At 36.6% G+C, this 21,927-nt stretch overlaps 1 protein-coding gene and 1 long non-coding RNA gene across 3 annotated transcripts; one reads left to right on the plus strand and one right to left on the minus strand.

Annotated features, from left to right (window-relative positions):
* Window positions 1–343: 343 nt before the first annotated feature.
* On the minus strand, window positions 344–946 carry LOC130465593 (uncharacterized). The gene has a single exon (XM_056834413.1). It carries the CDS (start codon window positions 944–946, stop codon window positions 344–346), a length of 603 nt encoding a protein of 200 aa, XP_056690391.1.
* Window positions 947–4,238: 3,292 nt separating this feature from the next.
* LOC130466097 (uncharacterized) lies at window positions 4,239–20,644 on the plus strand. Of its 2 annotated transcripts, none has more exons than XR_008926121.1 (8): window positions 4,239–4,651; window positions 4,998–5,114; window positions 5,212–5,345; window positions 5,448–5,552; window positions 17,029–17,225; window positions 17,378–17,518; window positions 17,791–17,846; window positions 20,406–20,644. It is a non-coding gene; the product is annotated as an uncharacterized lncRNA (long non-coding RNA). The 2 variants fall into 2 exon arrangements; XR_008926122.1 differs by having other exon boundaries at window positions 5,232–5,345.
* Window positions 20,645–21,927: the final 1,283 nt, after the last annotated feature.

A 21,927-nucleotide genomic window follows, 5' to 3' on the forward strand; every position in this document is an offset into this window, starting at 1 on the left:
GTGATTATTTTTTTCAATTAAATTCATTGGCATTTAATCTCTCACACTTTCCCATTAAGTTAAATCTCACCTTCGTCAATGTCATAATTTAGATAGAATTGAAAACATTATAAATAGACGTAATTTACATTGCTTAAACAAATAATAAAAAATAATCTTAATCCATACTCCCTCCGTATGTATTTAAGGGATACACTTGCCTTTTCCGGCCGTATTTATTTAAGAGATAGACTTTTTTTTTTTGATAAGCAAGTAGTATTATATATTGCAACATCATATACAACTCAGACAAAGATCAAGAGGACATGCCCTCTGATCAGAAACACAGGCAAACCTGTGAACACTACCATGTGACCAGGGCTAAAAACCAGCTATGATCCCTAGTGCTAACAACCCTAGGTAAGACAGTAGAAATCCTATTATGTATAGTTTTCTGTATGGTATCACACACCTTGTCTACTCTTCTAATCTGTGCATTCCAGAGTGCATTATTCCTTTCCTTCCATATATGGTAAACTGTACAAAGTATACCAGTGATAGTCACTCCCTTTCTGAATTTTGAAATTTTCCTTTTTTGAACCCAATGAATCAATCTGTGAAGATCAGAGATAGCTGGAGCTATACCAAGCCATTTAGATACATTATCCCAACATTTGGAGCTGTATTCACATCTAAAGAACAGGTGGTTCTGATTTTCCACTGCTGTCCCACACAAGAGACAGAGATTATCATCAGTAACACCTATTTTCATCAGTTTCTCCTTGGTGTTAATTCTATCCAGCATAGCCAACCAAGTGATAAATCTGTGTTTTGGAACCCCCAACCTATCCCAAATAACAGTTGCCCATGGCTGTCTGGCATTTACAGGAAGCAAACTGTTGTAAGCCAGTTTGATGGAATATTTAGGCATAGCCACAACTTGTTCAAAAGAGAGGTATCCCTTCATTATATCCTTGACTTGACAAATTGTTCTCCAATACCAACTGTCACCAGCTTTGGGAGCATAATCCCACCAGTTGCTATCTTTAATGTACACTGAGTGCACCCATTTTACCCAAATGTTGTCTTTCTTTGTTGCAATCATCCACACATGTTTTCCCATTGCAGCAATATTCCACAATTTTTTGGTTCAGCAACCCAAGGCCACCCACTTTTTTTGATTTACAAACATTACTCCAAGCTACTTTCCCAGGAATACTGTAATCAGCAGAACCACTCCATAAAAGGTTCCTGCAGATACTATTAACAGCTTTGAAAACACCTTTTGGCAAGATCATGATTTGTGACCAGTATGACTGTAAGGTCATTAGCACAGAATTCACCAATGTGAGTCTACCAGCAAATGACAAATTCCTGGAACTCCAAAGTTTCACTCTAGCACACATCTTCTCAACTATCTTTTCACAATCAGCTATTGAAATTCTTTTAGAGCAGATAGGGATACCCAAGTATCTGAAAGGAAAACAACCTTTAACAAACCCTGTCATATCCAAAATTCTCTGAACATCAGCTTCAACCATGCCAGAACAAAACACTGAAGTTTTTGAGGGACTGGCTTTTAGACCAGTAGTGTCAGAAAAGAGTTTAAACCCTTGCATCATGAGATGGACAGATCTGAACTAACCTTTGCAGCATAAAATTAGGTCATCAGCAAAACACAAGTGAGTTAACTTGGATTGTTTACATTTTGGGTGAAAACTGAATCCATCCTTTTCCCCTACCATCAGAAGAAGTCTAGACAGATATTCAATGCAAAGAACAAAAAGCAATGGAGACAAGGGATCACCTTGCCTTAATCCGCTTTTTCCTTCAAAGAATCCATGAAGAGCTCCATTGATAGAGAGTGAATATCTAGGAGTTCTGACACATTGCATAATCAGATGTGTAAAGTGAGCAGGAAACTGTAAGCTAACCAACATCTCTTCCACAAAATCCCATTCAACTGTGTCATAAGCCTTTTGGAGATCCAGCTTTATAATGCAACCAGCACCCCCATTCTTCCTTTCATAACCTTGTGCTAAATCTTGACACACCATAATGTTGTGAGCTATGAACCTACTGTGCACAAAAGCTCCTTAATTCCGAGATATCAACTTAGGTAATACATCCCTTAATTTGTTACACAGGACCTTTGAAATGCATTTGTAGAGGATATTACAGCAAGAAATAGGTCTAAAATCTTGAACATTTTCTGGACAGTTACCTTTTGGGATGAGAGTAATACTGGTTGTATTAATCTCCCTCAAAAGTTTCCCACTATTCAGGAAATCCAAGATAGCAGAACAAACATCACCCAGTACATCCTCCCAGGAACCCTTAAAAAATGAACTCCCAAAGCCATCAGGGCCAGGTGCTTTGTTCCCATCTATATCCCACATAGCAGCTTTAATTTCCTCATTTGTGTATCCTGTGTTCAGTAGATTTCTCATTGCATCAGTAATCAAGGGACCTTTGTTCACTACATCCTGCTTTACATGTGTTCTATCACAATTACTAGTACCCAACAGCCACTTGTAGTAATCCAAGAATGCACCAAGAACCTGAGAAGGATCACTGGTCCAATTTCCATGCATGTCTTTTATGGAGAAGATGCTATTGTGAATGTGTCTCTGCCTAATGGATCTGTGAAATAGAGCAGTATTATCATCACCCCCTTTGATCCAATCTGTCTTTGCTTTATGTGACAAAAAACTCAAATAAGCTGAATGAGCCAAACTGTATTCCTGTAAAGCAACCCTTTCCTGATCAGCTAGCTCCCCATCAGATGGATTTAGATGGAGTGCAGTTTGAATTGTACTGAGGTGCTGAGAAGCTTTAAATTCTATAACCTCAATTTCACCAAACCCTTCTCTGTTAAATTTCTTTAAAACTATCTTCACATTCTTCAGCTTCTGCACCACGTGGAACATTTTAGTGCCTTGCTGAGCACCATTCCAAGCAGTATTGACAATGTCATTATACTGTGGAGCTGCTTGCCACATGGAGAAGTATTTAAAGGGTTTCCTCCCACCTGCCACTTGAGGATACACTGTGATAACCCCTAGACAATGATCAAAATAACCCTCATTCCTGAAACACACCTCAGTGTTAGGATATTGATTACTCCAGGCTTGATTAATTAGTACTCTATCAAGCTTAGAAAACACCCTCTTATCCCCTTGCTGCTTATTGTTCCATGTGTAAAAGTTTCCACTTGATTTAGCATCCTCAACTTGACACTTGCTAATGCAATTTTGAAAATCCTGAATTTCACCAAGTCTAACTGCACTCCCCACCCTTTCACCAGTGTGAAGAACATAGTTGAAATCACCCATCAAAATCCAGGGGCCATTCAATCTTGCAGCAATATCACCAAGATCTTTCCATAATGCCACCCTTTCTTTTTGTGAATTATGACCATAGATGAAAGAACACCAGAAACTACTGCCATTCTTCACAACTATTTCACAATGTATTAACTGACTGGAACAAAACATAGGATTCACTTGGAAATCACCAGGGTTCTAAGCTAAAATTATTCTCCCACCAGGGTGGGACATGGTATTGGATGTGAAGGACAATCCCTTAAACAGATTAAGGTACAAAGCACCAAGATTCTTTTCTTTGACCTTTGTTTCCAGGAGACAAACAAGGCTACACCTGTTATTGTACAGAAAAGACTTGACATCTCTCTGCTTGGTGCCCTTGTTTACTCCCCTGACATTCCAGAACAATAATCTATCCATCAATATCAGGAGGTATTCCACCTCCATCACTTGATGAACCATTTCTCAAACTTCCTGAAACAATCAGCCTTTCCCCAATTTCTTCTGGTGCACATTGAGTATCCAACACCTGGAAAGAGTTGTTCACCATAACAAGTCACTAGTAGAAAAAACCCCTGTTGCAGCCCCCTTGTTGCAGCGTACATGTATTAATACGCTTCAACAACCAGCCGGTCAACGCGGGTCAAACCCTTTAAAGGGTTGTTGCAGCGTACAATTTAATTGTTCCCTGCAATAAACATTTTTGGAGGGGGCTTTTATTTGTTCGCTGCAATAGCCTCTATCCTGTTGCAGCGTACATCTCTTTGTTCGCTGCGACGGGCCAGTCTAAAATTAATTTGTTCCCTGTAACAGTCTCAAAAATTTACTCGCGTTCAAGGGACTTAATTTTATTTTTCATTTTCAAAATTTTCAATTCTTCCATTCTTCCCTCACCTCAGCTCTACCGGAAACACCACCCTTCTTCTTCTTCTTCGATCTTCCTCTCAACTTTGTTCACCTTCCCACCTACATTGTTCATCTTCCTCTCTACTTTGTTCAACTTTGGGTTTTTTCTCTCTCCTCTGCTTCTCAGTCACTCTCCTCTACTCCTCTTATCTGGTGCGGTAGAAAAATATTTCGCAAGCAGACCTAACTTGCCGTAATTCAACCACGGAGACCTAGGTTGCCGGGATTTCACAAGCAAACCTAGCACGACGGCACCATTCCCTTCTCTTGCCGGGATTTTGATTTGTAATTAAGTTTAAGAAATTAGGGTTTGTGAAGAATTTCGGGATTTGGGAGTTCGGGCGTTTCGTATCGGCGGCAAAGCACTACTCGGAACCACTCCACAGCAGCAGCGGAGTGACGGACGACAGCCCGCGGTGGTGGTTGACGGAGCTTGCTAGGTCTGTTTTTTATTTTTGTATTTTCAATTAAAATTACTAATTAAATTGTATTTGAATTATTTTGTGCAATTATGTTTTATACTTTGTAAATATAAATTGAAGAATCGAGAGCCTTGTGCACTGCGATTGTAGGTTGGTTTGATTTAGTTAATTGGAGTTGGCAAGTTAACCAAAGTATCAGTTTAGTGGTCAGTTGGGAAATTAATTAATTAAGCAATGGATTACCTGGTCTGGCTTTATGGTATGCAGGCTTTAAGTTAATAGACTGATGTCTGGTTGAATCATGAATCAATTTCGATTTAGTCATACTGATTATCCCTCTTTCTTGCCCTGTTTCTTGTTTTAGGATGATTGGTGAATGGTGGTTCCTTCAATGTCAGAAATTAAAGCCATGGTTGCTGACATGCTAGACTTGCGTTTCGCGGATGATTCTTTTGATGTGGTTATTGAGAAAGGAACAATGGTAAGAACACCATTTCTAGTCTGGACTTCATTTTTTTTCTTTCGAAAGTGCAATTTGGCTTTTAATCTGCCAAGTTTGAATAAACTTGTGATTCAAGGATGTATTGTTCGTGGACAGTGGTGATCCGTGGAACCCAAAACCTGAAACCGTAAGCAAGGTAACGACAATGCTTCAAGGCATCATCGGGTCTTGAAGCCAGATGGTATCTACATATCAATTTCTTTTGGGCAGGTAAATGCATTCGAAATTTTGTTTTCTGAGCTAGTGCATAAGTTTAAAAGGTTTGCCGTTTCTTCTCTTTACTGTTCCTTAACTTTCTGTTATATGTTGCAGCCACACTTCAGGTGTCCGTTATTTGAAGCTCCTAATTTTACATGGTCTATGAAATGGAGTACCTTTGGTGATGGATTCCATTATTTCTTCTACACTCTAAAGAAGGTTAGTTTAATTGCTTATGGTTGTATAAACACTACGTAGAAAGTATAAACTAGGTTAGATTTTAAGCCTGAGAACATGAACAACAATTACTAAAATAAAATCTTTATTGATTCCTATTATCTGCATTTTGAAATTGCTATTAAGTTGCAATTCGAAGTCGTACAAAACGACATTTTCCCTCCCAACTATGAACTAAAGAACCTAAGCACTCATTCTAAACTTACTAAATGTTTTATATGCTTAGTTTTAACTTTCTAGGACTCATTCCAATCCATTTATTCACATTTAAGGCTCGTTGTGTCTTTATAGGTCATATTTAGGCTAAAATGACATTTTCGTTCCCAACGTTAACTAAAGAACCTAAGGACTCATTTTAAACTTATTATATGATTAATATGCTTAGTTTTAAGTTTCTAAGACTTATTATAATCTATTTATACATATTTAAAGCTTGTTTGATCGTTATAGGACATATTTAGGCTAAAACGACATTTTCGCTCCCAACTTTGAACTAAAGAACCTAAGGACTCATTTTAAATCTTTTACATGATTAATGTGCTTAGTTTTAAATTGCAACTTTTGATTGAAGTGCCCTCTATGTTAACCTACTTCTTAGAGACTTATAGACCACTATATTGTTAGGTTATGATACATATGACATTACATAGATCATGCGGAAACAACCATTAACCCAGGACAACATATTATTTACACATAATCATATAGCATAATTTAGATGTATACTCTTTGTTGCGTGCCCTCCCTAGCTGCGCGCGGACCGAACAAGAACAAGTCTTTAGGACTCCAAGTGTCGTCCCTCCGTAAATAGTCCACAGCACGTCCGGATCCGCCTTAAGATTGACCAACTAGAATCGCCCTTAAGGTACTAGAAAATTTCGGCACTTTTATGAGCAAGATGTGTGTTTTAATTTTCTCTCAAAAAACTCACTTTTGAATACTTTTAAACTTGTTATAAATTGTGAGCCCTAGCCTCATATTTATAGGGGTATGGAAAGGGAATCGAAATCCTATTCAGATACAAATTAATTAAACCTAGAATCCTACAAGAACTCTAATTTAATTAATTTATCAAATAGAATTAGGAATTTAATCATTAACCGAACTCTGCATGTTTTAGGAAACGTGCACGAACACAAACACTTGCACACACACGCACGGCTGCCATGATGGGCCCCATGCGTGCGCGCGAGCAGCAGCCCACGCAGCGCCCGCGCGCGCTGCGCGCTGCGCGTGCTGTGCGCGCTGTGCGCGCTGCGCAGCCTGCTGGGCCTGGCCTTGCGCTGGGCCTGGCGTGGCTGTTTGTGCGGCGCGCTTGGCTTGCTGGGCGATGGCCTGGCTTCGTGCTGGGCCTCGTCCGGCAGGCCTCGTCCGATGCTTATTCGTACGATGCGCTTCCGATTAAATTTTCCGATTCCGGAATTCATTTCCGATACGAACAATATTTAATATTTCCGATTCCGGAATTAATTTCCGTTTCGAACAAATATTTAATATTTCCGTTTCCGGAATTATTTTCCGATTCCGGTAATATTTCCGATTCTGACAATATTTCCGTTTCCGGCAATATTTCCGATTCTGGCAATATTTCCATTTCCGATAATATTTTCCGATACGTACCATGTTTCCGTTTCCGGCAACATCTACGACTTGGATAATATTTATATTTCCGATACGATCCATATTTCCGTTTCCGGCAATATCATCGTTTCCGGAGTATTCATTTCTTGCCTGTGACGATCTTAGCTCCCACTGAAACCAAGATCCGTCGGTTCCGAATATTCATAGATGGAGTATTTAATGCCATTAAATACTTGATCCGTTTACGTACTATTTGTGTGACCCTACGGGTTCAGTCAAGAGTAAGCTGTGGATTAATATCATTAATTCCACTTGAACTGAAGCGGCCTCTAGCTAGGCATTCAGCTCACTTGATCTCACTGAATTATTAACTTGTTAATTAATACTGAACCGCGTTTATTAGACTTAACATAGAATGCATACTTGGACCAAGGGCATTATTTCCTTCAGTCTCCCACTTGTCCTTAGGGACAAGTGTGCATTTCCTAATTCCTTTGTCGCTCGATGCTTGCTCTTGAACATAAGGTAAGAGTTGTCATCCTTATTACGTCTAGAGGTGTTCCTCGGTTTCAGAGTTCAACTGATCAAATAAACAGATAATCATAGCCTATGATTCATCCGAGCACGGCCATGCATTTCACAGTTTCTAGCTCTCCGAGTGGCCTTGTACAACTTTTAAGCATCTCATCCCGATTTATGGGAGGACAATCCCAATCTTGCGATCTTGAGATTAGACTTCGTTTGATAGGTGATTACCTGAGCGTTGCCTTTATAGCCTCCTTTTACGGTGCGACGGTTGGTCAACGTCAAAGCAACCAGTTCTCAAACAAGTAATCTCAAATCACTCAGGTATTGAGGATTTAGTGTCTAATAATTTAATGAAATTTACTTATGACAGACTTTCATCTCTTACAGTAAAGTTTCATAGGTCTTGTCCGATACTAGTCTTCCCAAAGTAAGTATCTATGCAAATGATTATGACATTGCCATGTCCACATAGTTCAAGAAACAGAACTACTAGTCATCTTGCATTCTAATCGTCTAACGTTTTCTATGCGTCCAATTTTATAGAAAACTCCGATTAGGGACCATTTTCAACCTTTGACATTCAAGTTCACTTGATAGACATTTCTTAGTCACAGGACTGGTCCTGACAGTCCATCTTGAATATATTGTCAAATTGAAGGGACTCATCATTTAATACTAAACCAAGATTAAATGGAATATGAAAACACATTTCATATATGATAAATGTTCAACCCCAATGTTTTATAACCATGGGCCTCAAACCCATCTTTAAAACAGTTCATGGAATTCAAAGCTATGCTTGATTTCCAGTGCTACAATGTGAGTGTTGTTTCTCACTTGTTGTATAGGTTTAGTTATCATGCTTTGCCAATCTTAACATCCTTTTCATCGAATGTTCTTTGAGATATGATGATAAGATCTTTTCGAGTTTGTTTATTATGTGATCTAGTCTTTCTTACTTCGATGGTGGTTTTACTCATTTTGCAATGAAGAACCATCAAGTTAGCAGACGTTTTTCTTGCTTCAAGAGTGGTTCTACGCATTTTTCAATGAAGAACCATTAAGCCAGCAGATAGGTGATCTACCCAAGTTCAGTGAAGAACTTTAAACAACCCTGTTTTATTGCTTCTTAGGCAATAATTACTTTTACTTCAACTGTATAGGTTGCTAGTGATGCTTTGTTTGGATTTACCTATCCAAGCAGTTCATAGATATGTGGAAGACTCTCCAACTATATCTTTATTATTTTAATTTCCCACGCAACAACTCATGGTCTCCAACCCATGTTGCCATTTTCAAAACACGATGCTCTATAGCTCGTCCTTATCAATGGTTAACTCCAAAGGGTCTTGCTTGATCCTTTGCCAGTGTTTATGCGTGTAGCATCAATATTTAGCATATCTTTATTTCCTTGAATCAAGAACTATTCCTATGTACCATTTCAAGTACCATAAGTATTCTTGATCTCAATCTAGTTGATCTTCACTTAGATCAATAGAGATTGGTATATGTTCGTCATGCCTAAAGTCATACGATACGGTTTTGGCGATCCTCATATTATATCATACATGATAAATTCTTTTGCAGAATATTTCCCAATTGAATTCTATTCATGTAACTTTAGCTTATCTAGTTTCAGTAGATACTAAATTCAGCTAAATTCTTTGACATATAATATAGGTTAAGAATCTCATTTAGACTCTTTGATGTTTAACTTAGTAAATGCTTATACATAGTTCAAACATCCTTTACTTAGATTTATTCACATGGGTCGAATATCTCCAATGGAGACTTTCGTGTTTGATTTAGTAAATGCCATTACTTAATCTAAAACAATATTATAAGATCTTTGTAAATAGATCTTAATACCCAATATGTACTAAGTTTCGCCATGGTTCATCATTGATGAATAATTTCAAATCTAAGTCATTAGCATTTGAATGTTATTTTACAATAGAGAGATATGTGTGTGATACACATAGGACCAATTAAGTTTTATGTACTCCCACTAAACTTCTTATATATCTATAAGAATCATGTACATTTTATGAAACTAAAATACTTATTAGCTTCACTAAAATACATTTCTAATTCCCAATTGCTTGCTTAAATCTGTACTTAGATTTCATAAGCTAGCTTTCTTTTTCAAGCATTTATTTGGATCCACAAATCCTATGACATACCATGTACATAGTTTATTCCAACATTTGATTGAGGAATACGTTTTGTCATCCAATTGCTATATGTACCAATATGCAATCATTGCTTGATTTATAGACTTGAGCATTACGATTATGCATGAGGTTTCAACACAATCCATGTCATGAATTTGCTTGTAACCTTTAGCAACTAATCTAGCTTTGCGTGTGAACACAATTTCATGTTTGATGGTTTTTATCCTTAAAACAAACTTGCAACCAATAGGTGTGAAACTATTCTTGCAAATCAACAAAATTTTAATTTTGTCATCAAAACATTGAGTATGTTTTATGGCCTTTAACCATCTAAAACATTTGAGTCTATATATGGCCTCTAACCATTTTAGGGAATCTGGGTTTCGTCATAGCTTTCTTACAGGTCACAAACTCATTAATCTACATGATAATAGTTTGACTGTAAGTTGTAGGTTTCTTCACTATCTAATAGAAGAATTGCATAGTTTCAGTGACCTGAACTCTATGCCTACTTTGGGTATAGAACATCAAACAAATAGAATATCAATAGCCACTTAAAAGTCCTTTGAATATTTTGTTCTCCTTGAAGCACTTGTAAAGTCTTCTAAGAGATGTTTATTCTTTAAAGCCACTTCTAAAGTCCTTAAAGAATAAGTTCGGATTTTCTGAAGCACTTCGAAAAGCCTCCGGAATGTCCGTTTATGTTTGTTGTTCGCCTCGAAGACTTTCGAGGTCTATTTTCTCCCACTTGTCATTTTGGAAACGAATCTCCAAAAGGACATCATTTCGAGCAAACAAACATTATGTTCTCAAAAATTCGTGGTAGAAACAATACCCTTGTGTCTCATTTGAATAAATCACAATGAAACATATATCTAGACTTGGGCCTTAGTTTGTTGAATAACAAACACTAAGCTCCCACTGAGTTTAGCAACTCTCTAGATATATATTATCGAAAAGATATTCTGAAATTTCTTTTCTATAGCTTTGACGAATTTAGTTTAGTTTGGTGGTAGTTGAGCATTTTGTTTTAGAAATTAAAGGAAAAGTCTTTATGATCCATCATTGATCGAATCAAGTACTAATCGACTTCGATCATTCCAATTTAGATATGCCATATCTTATGGAGCTAGATTGTGAATTTTACTAACAATCATTGATGATCATATTTTATTTAAGTAATCATCAACATGATCTAACCTAGATCTTTGTGATTTCTTACCAAGTGGGATTTATACTTCTGAATCTTTGAACTAGCCAAACAGATTCAACTTATATCACATTTGAGTAAATAAACCTACATTCACTCAAATCTATGTGAAATAATAAAGTCATAAAATCTTTCTTTAGCTTTGAACTCTATTGTCTAGGCGTTCTAACAATAGTTCATATCTTTTGTTACTTTCAACAAGTAAGACTAGTCGTCTTAAATTGATCTAGAAATCAATGAACTTTCAAAAGTCCATAAAAATAGAGTTTTTGAATGTTATCTTGTTGATATGGTCTAAGCAACAATGCCAAAGATTAGTGGAACTCAAATCAAGGGGTTGATTTGAACCTAGTAAAGTTCTATAAAGAGTTGTTTGTTTTAATCAAGCATATTGACTCATCCTGTAATTGACCATTTCATTCAAATAAACAAACAACCATTGTTTTTGTTTTTCTTGAATGTGAGTCTTTCTGTGTTTGAAAACAGAAATTTAGGTATGTTGATTATGGAACAAAATAGCCATTAGGTTCCAGCCTTTGAAAGGACTTAAAACAAACTAGATGACCCTACAACTAATGTAGCATTGCCATGCTTCATTTCCCACTTGTAGGTCATTAGTGTATCCTAGCTTCCATTGTTTGAGTTATTATCGAAGTAAGAACCTCAAGCGGTATATGATACCAAGGAAGTTTGATTGCTAGGTCACTTCTCTTTAAACATAAACTTATAGGTAGAAACAGAATCGTAAATTCCTTTCATTTGTTCCTCGTTTTCCTATTTCTTGTACCCTTTCTTATAGTCTTAAGAATTGAATTCTTTAGTGTTGACTTTTATACTTTGTTAGACATGTCCAATGTCACCAACAAGGTTTTTACCATTTTAATTTATGTTGAATATTCTGTTTCAACTAGATGATCTTACAAGAAGCTTCTAAAGTTCTCTAAGCATCGATCTATTCGAATGTCTAGGGACTAGACTCATTCGAGAATTAAATGGACAAAGATATTAGGTTGTTAACCATTGGTAAAGCTGAGCGTATTAGACTCAATGCTTTATGATCTCAAAACTACAGTGTATTTTGAATTCACAAGCACCAATTGGTTTGCCATTCGACTTTGATGTTCGAAAACAACCATAAAAGTCGCTATAAGAAACGTACATTTTAAATTGCTCACTTTCTCTCATTTCCGTGAATCGTTCTTGGATTCACTACCAATCGAGGAAATTTACTGTTACCTTTCTAAAAGGATTTATTGCAGTGCAAGATATTTAATTATAAACAATAATTAAAACATACATTGAAGCATGCAAAGTCTAAACATTTATCATGAATAATAACTTGAAATTAAAGCAACCATGCAATTCAAACAAGTTATTAGCATTTTATTCGATTTTATTGTTCCGGCAGGTGTGAATAAAATGATTCCAAGATCCTAAAATCATTGAAGAACTAAGCACAGTTTGTCGACTTAATCCTAAAACATCTTAGGTAAGCAAAAGCCTTTTGCTAATAGTCTAGAAACTATTCTTGGTTGATAGGTACGTCTAAGAACTTATTAGGTAAACCTATCGATTTTGCCACGACATAAAAGGACTCCTTACTTATATCGTTGAGTTTCACCAAAACTAACGTGTACTCACAATTATTTGTGTACCTTGCCCCTTTAGGACCAATAAGTAACACCTCGCTGAGCGAAAACTATTACTAGATTGATGTAAAGGATATCCAAGCAAGTGTATATTTTGGCATGGCACCTTTTAACTCAATTTTTTAAGTTTGGAACTTAAGCTCTTACTATGTTGGTTAGATTTTAAGTGAACTAAAATCCTTAATCATGCAACATAATCAAGCTTTGATCTCATGCATTTTAAGACATATTTAAAACAATAAATAACTTAAAACATGCATAAGATAAATGTGATCTAGTATGGCCCGACTTCATCTTGAAGTTTTGACTTCAAAGTCCGTCTTGAAAATCTCCGTGGGAGGCACCATTTTCTTCAAATAGGATAAGTTATAACTAATTACAACTATTTGATGGTACGCAGACCATATTTGAATTGAAAAATAACTTTGGTACTTTAGACCAATTACATTCAAATTAATGGTACGCAGACCATATTTTCTATCCTATTTGGGCCATACTAGTCACTTCATAACCTGCAAAACAGTTCATATACAATATATACCATTCACCCATTCATTATCATGAATGGCCCACATAGCTGGTTAGTAAAACACATTATGCATCACGTAAACATTTGCAGCAATTAATCAAGGGCACCAATAATCTACCAATTATTCAGTCCTTATTAATTCTAATCAAGTTGTTTTAACCTTAAGGATTTGTAGACCTAATCAAGAGTTTATGACTAAAATACGCTCCCACTTAAACCAATAAATTCATATGCTTTACTAATTTTAAACATAAAAATGTATTTCTAGTCTAACCGGAAACATACAAATTTAATTAAAATTTAAAGCTCATATAAATTTATAATTGAATCCAAAAAGTTTAATTTAATTTCAGTCGTTATTTAAATTAATTCATGATTTTAATTTTAGTAAAATAATTAGAATAAATAACATTTATTATAATTACAATATTCAAAATTAAAATCCAAGAAAATAATTTAAATTATTAATTTTAAAATTAATTAAAATTACGTGAACTGAAATTTTCAAATTAAACATTCAAAACGATCTAATCGTAACGCAAACACCCTACGCATTGCACGCCCATGGGTCGCACGCACACAACCATTGCTGGCCATGTGCGCGCAGCCCATGCGCTCGTCGCATAGCTGCTGCATCCCCATCGCAAGCCTCCGCACGCATTGGTGCTCGCTGCGCGCGCCAGCGCTCATCGCACGCGAGCTATCGCTCGCAGTGCGCGCGCGACATCGCTCGCTGGGCGTGCGACATCGCTCGCTGTGCGTGCGAGCCATCGCTCGCTGGGCGGGCGACATCGCTCGCTGTGCGCGCGAGCAATGCTGGCTGTGCGCGCGAGCAATGCTGGGCGCAGCGCTCGTGGCACGCGAGCTTGCGCTCGCTGCGCGCGAGGCTGCGCGCTCTTGTGCGAGGCAGCGCGCGTTGTGGCGCAGCTCGCTTGCTGCCCACACGCGACTGCCTTGGCTCGCCCTTCGCCCATGCCCATTCGTCCATTGCTCGTGGCACACGACACAAGGCAGGGCTGCTGCCTTGTGCTCGTGCACTACGCCCTTGCTCATTGCATTCGTGCCGCACGGGCGACGAGCTCCCTTGCTCGTCGTCGCATGCCCGCATTATACAACACCCCTTAAGGGTAACACGAAGCGTCCATTGCTTCGTGCGTGCAAGTTTTATGAACGAATCGCATAAAAATTTAAAATTTATATTTAAAATTAATGAAAAATTAATAAATAATATTAATTTCATAATTTTAGGGCGAAAAAATCGAAAATTTATTATCCAATTGATTTCCGATTGTTATGGATTCAAGTCTAGGTCATAAAAATTTAAAATTTATCATAAATTTACAATTTTTATGGTGGTTTTTAATCATAGGTCTCTAATTAAATTACAATTAATTATGAAAATCAAATTAATTCTAAATTATTCTAATTTTCAACAAATTAATCATAATTACAAATTAGATTGCATAATTAACAAGACTAGGCATTCAAACTTGTTAAACATATGCAGTAGGTCAATCAAAAATTCAAGATTTATCAACAAGAATCGCAAATATTTAATTTAACATCTTAAATTTACGAAATTTTGCATTCGAAAAACTAAAACCTTCGAAAAGTCATAGTTAGGCTTCGAATTTGATAATTCTGGGTTCGGCAGAAAAAGACTATTTTTGTCAAAATTTTAGAATGCCTTTTACATGCGGAATTGACACAAAAATCACTCAATTCGGATGAGTAACGAAGAAACTGCCGAAAAACTGCGTACGTATAATTAAATAAACGCAATTTGCAATTAATTAACAATTACGAAAATTAATCACCCCTTTTAATTCTTGCAAATTTGTAATATTTAACCATGTTCATGCAATTTAGATTATGAAAATAATAAGGGGCTCGTGATACCACTGTTAGGTTATGATACATATGACATTACATAGATCATGCGGAAACAACCATTAACCCAGGACAACATATTATTTACACATAATCATATAGCATAATTTAGATGTATACTCTTTGTTGCGTGCCCTCCCTAGCTGCGCCCGAACCGAACAAGAACAAGTCTTTAGGACTCCAAGTGTCGTCCCTCCGTAGATAGTCCACAGCACGTCCGGATCCGCCTTAAGATTGACCAACTAGAATCGCCCTTAAGGTACTAGAAAATTTCGGCACTTTTATGAGCAAGATGTGTGTTTTAATTTTCTCTCAAAAAACTCACTTTTGAATACTTTTAAACTTGTTATAAATTGTGAGCCCTAGCCTCATATTTATAGGGGTATGGAAAGGGAATCGAAATCCTATTCAGATACAAATTAATTAAACCTAGAATCCTACAAGAACTCTAATTTAATTAATTTATCAAATAGAATTAGGAATTTAATCATTAACCGAACTCTGCATGTTTTAGGAAACGTGCACGAACACAAACACTTGCACACACACGCACGGCTGCCATGATGGGCCCCATGCGTGCGCGCGAGCAGCAGCCCACGCAGCGCCCGCGCGCGCTGCGCGCTGCGCGTGCTGCGCAGCCTGCTGGGCCTGGCCTTGCACTGGGCCTGGCGTGGCTGTTTGTGCGGCGCGCTTGGCTTGCTGGGCGATGGCCTGGCTTCGTGCTGGGCCTCGTCCGGGAGGCCTCGTCCGATGCTTATTCGTACGATGCGCTTCCGATTAAATTTTCCGATTCCGGAATTCATTTCCGATACGAACAATATTTCCGTTTCCGGAATTATTTTCCGATTCCGGTAATATTTCCGATTCTGACAATATTTCCGTTTCCGGCAATATTTCCGATTCTGGCAATATTTCCATTTCCGATAATATTTTCCGATACGTACCATGTTTCCGTTTCCGGCAACATCTACGACTTGGATAATATTTATATTTCCGATACGATCCATATTTCCGTTTCCGGCAATATCATCGTTTCCGGAGTATTCATTTCTTGCCTGTGACGATCTTAGCTCCCACTGAAACCAAGATCCGTCGGTTCCGAATATTCATAGATGGAGTATTTAATGCCATTAAATACTTGATCCGTTTACGTACTATTTGTGTGACCCTACGGGTTCAGTCAAGAGTAAGCTGTGGATTAATATCATTAATTCCACTTGAACTGAAGCGGCCTCTAGCTAGGCATTCAGCTCACTTGATCTCACTGAATTATTAACTTGTTAATTAATACTGAACCGCATTTATTAGACTTAACATAGAATGCATACTTGGACCAAGGGCATTATTTCCTTCATATATTTCTCACACTATCTTTTAGGGAAGTACCTTAATCTCCTCTTTCAGCCGCATCCAAGTAAATATTCCCAAGTTCAAATTGAGTTGGTCACCATAATGACATATGCCTTCGTATGATATTCATATTTGCTGCTTATCTTTATATACTGACAATACTTCAAACATTGTTACCCATCTAGGATGAGATATGAAACTCAAAAGTAACCACAAAAGTTCCCCTAAGTTAATTTTTTATTCTTCTTCTGCACCTGCTTAGAAGACTGCAGTATTGAAAAATGTTTTATTTGGCTGCATATGATAATGTATTCTCGTCTGAAAATTATGTATTATGCTTTCTGTTGATTGGATTTTGGATGGAGCTTCATATATACTGGGTTTTAGGGAGAAAAACGTGATAGTACAAAAATAGTATCTAGCGGATGTAAAGTAGTTGTTGCCTGTTTTGCTGCCCTCTGCCATAAATTAAGACAATAATAAAATCTTCATTTACTGTCTGGGTTTTTTCTGCAACTAATAAAATATTTCCATCTTCTGATTTTAGTCCATTGAGTGAGAGTGTTGGTACTGTTGGTGCTGGAGTAGTAGTGTCCGCTGAACATTCTGGACATATGCCAATGGCTGAGGTCTTCAAGCTTTCTGTTTCCAGCTTCAAAGTCCATAATTGGAGCCTTTTTAACCCTTAAGGATGTTATTCTTGGTAAATAGCAGTGGTGCACCCTAGTTTGGTAGACGATCGAGGTACTCTAATCATATATATCCCTCAATTAATTTGTTCAATGTAGAATTTCCCTACCAGAAAGTTAATACTTTAATTTGTCAATGATTTACTTCACCTCTTGTATTACAAACTCCATGATAAAAACAAATAAATAGTGATATGTCTGTTACAGATATTGTTTTTCAAGCATTAAATGGAATCAAGATGGGTGATAAAACCCCTTACTGTTCGGCGTGCTAACCAGGGTACTTAACAACCAAAGCCAGAGCAAGAGAGTGTATATATGCATGCCCAACAGCAGATTGCATTGCAGGTTATATATATTGTCCATATTCTATTTGCCACTGTCGTGTTTGAGACCTTGCTAATATTTTTCGCACTTTGTCTTCTGTACTCTGTAGTGCCACCAAAGAAGCTTATTTTACAGGTTCTAAGCTAGCTCATACAAGCACAAGCTAGTCATGATTGCACTTGATAACAGCCTTAGGTTCCTAGCCAAGCTAAACCTGTAATTAGCCAACACAGATTTCAAGCAACTTACTCATTTCTAACCTTTTACTTACTGATGTAATGTCTCTTATGCAGTCGTTCGTGCTGTTTTGGACGTATCCTTTCCCCAACTTTGATTCATCTTCCACTTGGTTAGTAGATCTGTTTTTTATTTCTACTTTTGCATGCATAATTCTGGTCGATTGCAGAATTCAGAGTTTGGTTCCCGTGTCCTTTGCTCTCCATCTTATTGTGAGTCGACACTCTATCTTAATACATCCATGTCTATCCCACTATGCTTTTACTACACACATCCCAACAACTGGTAAACAATCTATATGCCCACCTTAGTTCAAGAGGTATAATTTAAGAAAACTTGTGTTGACACCAGAAATATCAGTGCATTGTAGACAAGGTGATATGCATAAATCAGAATAGAATCAGTTAATGTTGAGAAAGATGGGAAACTCTTCATTCCAATCTATTTAAGGCACATTTAAGGCAATTATAAGCATTGTATTCCTTTTCACTTTGTCCGTACTTCTCATAAGCGCTATTTATAGAAGAACAAAAAAGTGAAAAACAATATGAAGCTATTAAAGTGAAGTACATAACTGAAACATATGAGCTAATTAATCTTATACTTCAGGCCACCTAAGAACCTAAGGACTTTCGTTCCAATTTTAACCTAAATAACCCAGGGACTCATTTCAAACTTATTACATGAATAATATGCTTAGTTTTAAGTTTTCAATACTCGTTCCAATCTATTTATGCACATTTAAGGATCATTGGATCGTTATAGGTCATATTTAGGCTAAAATGACATTTCCGCTCCCAACTTTGAACTAACGAACTTAAGAACTCATTTCAAACTTACTACATGATTCATATTATTAGTTTTAACTTTTCAAGACTCAATCCAATCTATTTATGCACATTTGAGACTTGTTTGGCCATTATAGGTCATATTTAGGCTAAAATGACATTTTCGCTCACAACTTTGAACTAACGAACCTAAGGACTCACTTCCAACTTATTACATGATTAATATGATTATTTTAAGTTTTCAAGACTCAATCCAATCTATTTATGCACATTTGAGACTTGTTTGGTCATTATAGGTCATATTTAGGCTAAAATGAGGCATTTTCGCTCCCAACTTTGAACTAACGAACCTAATAACTCATTTCAATCTTACTACAAGATTCATATGATTAGTTTTAACTTTCCAAGACTCAATCCAATCTATTTATGCACATTTGAGACTTTTTTGGCCATTATAGGTCATATTTAGGCTAATATTACATTTTCGCTCCCAACTTTGAAGTAACGAACCTAAAAGCTCATTTCAAACTTACTACATGATTCATATGATTATTTTTAACTTTTCAAGACTCAATCCAGTCTATTTATGCACATTTGAGACTTGTTTGGCCGTTATTGGTCATATTTAGGCTAAAATGACATTTTCGCTCACAACTTTTAACTAACGAACTTTAGAACTGATTTCAAACTTATTACATGATTCATATGATAAGTTTTAAGGTTCCAAGACTCAATCCAATATATTTATGCACATTTGAGACTTGTTTGGTCGTTATAGGTCATATTTAGGCTAAAATGAGAAATTTTTGCTCCTAATTTTGAACTAAATAACCTAAGGACTCATTTCAAACTTATTACATGATTAATATGATTAGTTTTAAGTTTTCAATAATCCTTCCAATCTGTCTATGCACATTTAAGGATCATTGGATCTTTATAGGTCATATTTAGGCTAAAATGACATTTTCGCTCCCAACTTGAACTAACGAACTTAAGAACTCATTTCAAACTTATTATATGATTTATATGATTATTTTTAACTTTCCAAGACTCAATTCGATCTGTTTATGCACATTTGAGACTTGTTTGGTCGTTATAGGTCTTATTTAGGCTAAAATGAGACATTTTCGCTCCTAACTTTGAAATAAAGAACCTAAAGACTCATTTTAAACCCTTTACATGATTAATATGCTTATTTTAAGTTTCAAGACTCTTTCCAATCTATTTATGCACATTTGAGACTTGTTTGGCCATTATAGGTCATATTTAGGCTAAAATGACATTTTCGCTCCCAACTTTAAACTAACGAACCTAAAAACTCATTTCAAACTTACTACATGATTCATAAGATTATTTTGAACTTTTCAAGACTCAATCCAATCTATTTATGCACATTTGAGACTTATTTGGCCGTTATAGTTCATATTTAGGCTAAAATGACATTTTCGTTCACAACTTTGAACTAACGAACTTAAGAACTCATTTCAAACTTATTACATGATTCATATGATTAGTTTGTCCGTTATAGGTCATATTTAGGCTAAAATGAGGCATTTTCGCTCCGAACTATGAACTAAAGAACCTAAACACTCATTTTAAACCAATTACATGATTAATATGCTTAGTTTTAAGTTTCCAAGTCTCATTCCAATCTATTTACGCACATTTAAGGCTAAAATGATATTCTCGCTCCCAACTTTGAACTAACGAACCTAAGAACTCATTTCAAATTCATTACACGATTCATATGCTTAGTTTTAAGTTTTCAAAACGCATTCCAATCTATTTATGCACATTTAAGGCTTATTGGGTCGTTATAGGACATTATTTAATTTGCATTTAATTTAATCTTTGGTTTAATTGAAATTTCTGCTTTTGTGAAGGTCTATACTCCGAGGAATGCGCCTTATGCTATTGAGGAAATTGATGTGGTTCGTGAGCAATGGGCTAAGTTTTTTACCAGCTAGGAAGTATTTATTATTTAATTTGTCTGAGCGCGCTTGATCGAGTTGGTTTAGATGTCATAGAACAATCTTTTATATTAAAATGTATGCGTACGTTGAAATTGGAACGTATATATATTTAAATGTATGTGGTACGTGCACTTTGATTTTGGAATATATACAAAACAACAGTTATTGTTTTTTATATTTGTTGTACAGGTTGCGATATTCTATCATTGTTGTGACAGGTTTCTATATTTGGTGCAAGGCACTCTAGGTATCCCTAAACAAAACTAAAATTTTCCCGCCAAAAGTGCTTTGTTGCAGCGTACATATATATGTGTACGCTGCAACAAGGGTGTAAAATTTGGCAAAATTTCAGACTTGTTGCAGCGTACAAATAGATGTACCCTGCAACAGGTGGGGTCTTTTGCAGCGTACATGAATTTGTACGCTGCAACAAGTCAAGATTTTGGCCAAATTTTTAATACTTGTTGCAGCGTACATGTATATGTACGCTGCAAAAAGTACTTTTTGCAGCGAACATTATACGCTGCAACAAGTCTAGAGTTGTTGCAGGCCCCCCAGTTGCAGCATACGATGTACGCTGCAACAGGGGTCTAAAAGCCCGCTGCAATAAGGGTTTTTTCTACTAGTGAGTGCTGTCATCTCCTTCCTGTGTTGAACAGTTTTAGTAGCCTGCACAAATGTCTCAACTGGTTTTCCCACTACAAGGAGTGTAGGTTTGTTCACCACCTTTGGCACCCACTTCTTTTTACCCTTCTGCTTCCTACAATCCACAGCAAGGTGACCTAGAAGCTTGCAATGTTCACACACTATGGGCTTCCATTCATACCCTATATTAATGCATTTCAGTCCACCATGTTCATCATGAAACTGCACCTTTTCAGGGAGATTCTGAGTTATTGCAACCTCAATTTGAACTCTAGCATACTGCAGTTTGTCTCTATGGATTGTTGCTTGGTCAGCTTGTATGAATTTACCAATAGTCCCAACAATCTTACTTAGACTACGCAACCCCCAAAATTTCAATTCCAGATTCATCAATTGAATCCAAATAGGAACCACCTTCACCTCATCTTTAAAATGTACAATATCCTTGTGCCATGGTTTACAGATCACAGGCTTCTTATAAAAAGTAGGTTTGATGTCTGCAAGAACCTTATCACGATTCTCCATGGTAAGAAATCGAACAATGAAAACTCCATGTTCAATTTCTACTACTTTATCAACCCCTAAATTCTTCCAAATACGCCTAAAAAACCCCTCAATAATAGATAATGGAGGATTAGCCCCCAACACAGCACACACAATAGCTGAATTCCAGTAATCAACCTCTTCTTGAATGTCATCTAACTCTATGCTAACAATATTATTGCTAATACAGTCATCATCATCATCATCACAATCAGTTTGCAGTATAGGAATAGGGATTACATGA

The sequence above is a fragment of the Spinacia oleracea genome, chromosome 1, assembly GCF_020520425.1.
Source record: "Spinacia oleracea cultivar Varoflay chromosome 1, BTI_SOV_V1, whole genome shotgun sequence".
Classification (NCBI taxonomy): Eukaryota; Viridiplantae; Streptophyta; class Magnoliopsida; order Caryophyllales; family Amaranthaceae; genus Spinacia; species Spinacia oleracea.

Excerpts from the sequence above, each read along its gene's own strand:
- LOC130465593 (XM_056834413.1), bottom strand. The coding sequence starts at position 946 with ATGAAGGGATACCTCTCTTTTGAACAAGTTGTGGCTATGCCTAAATAT.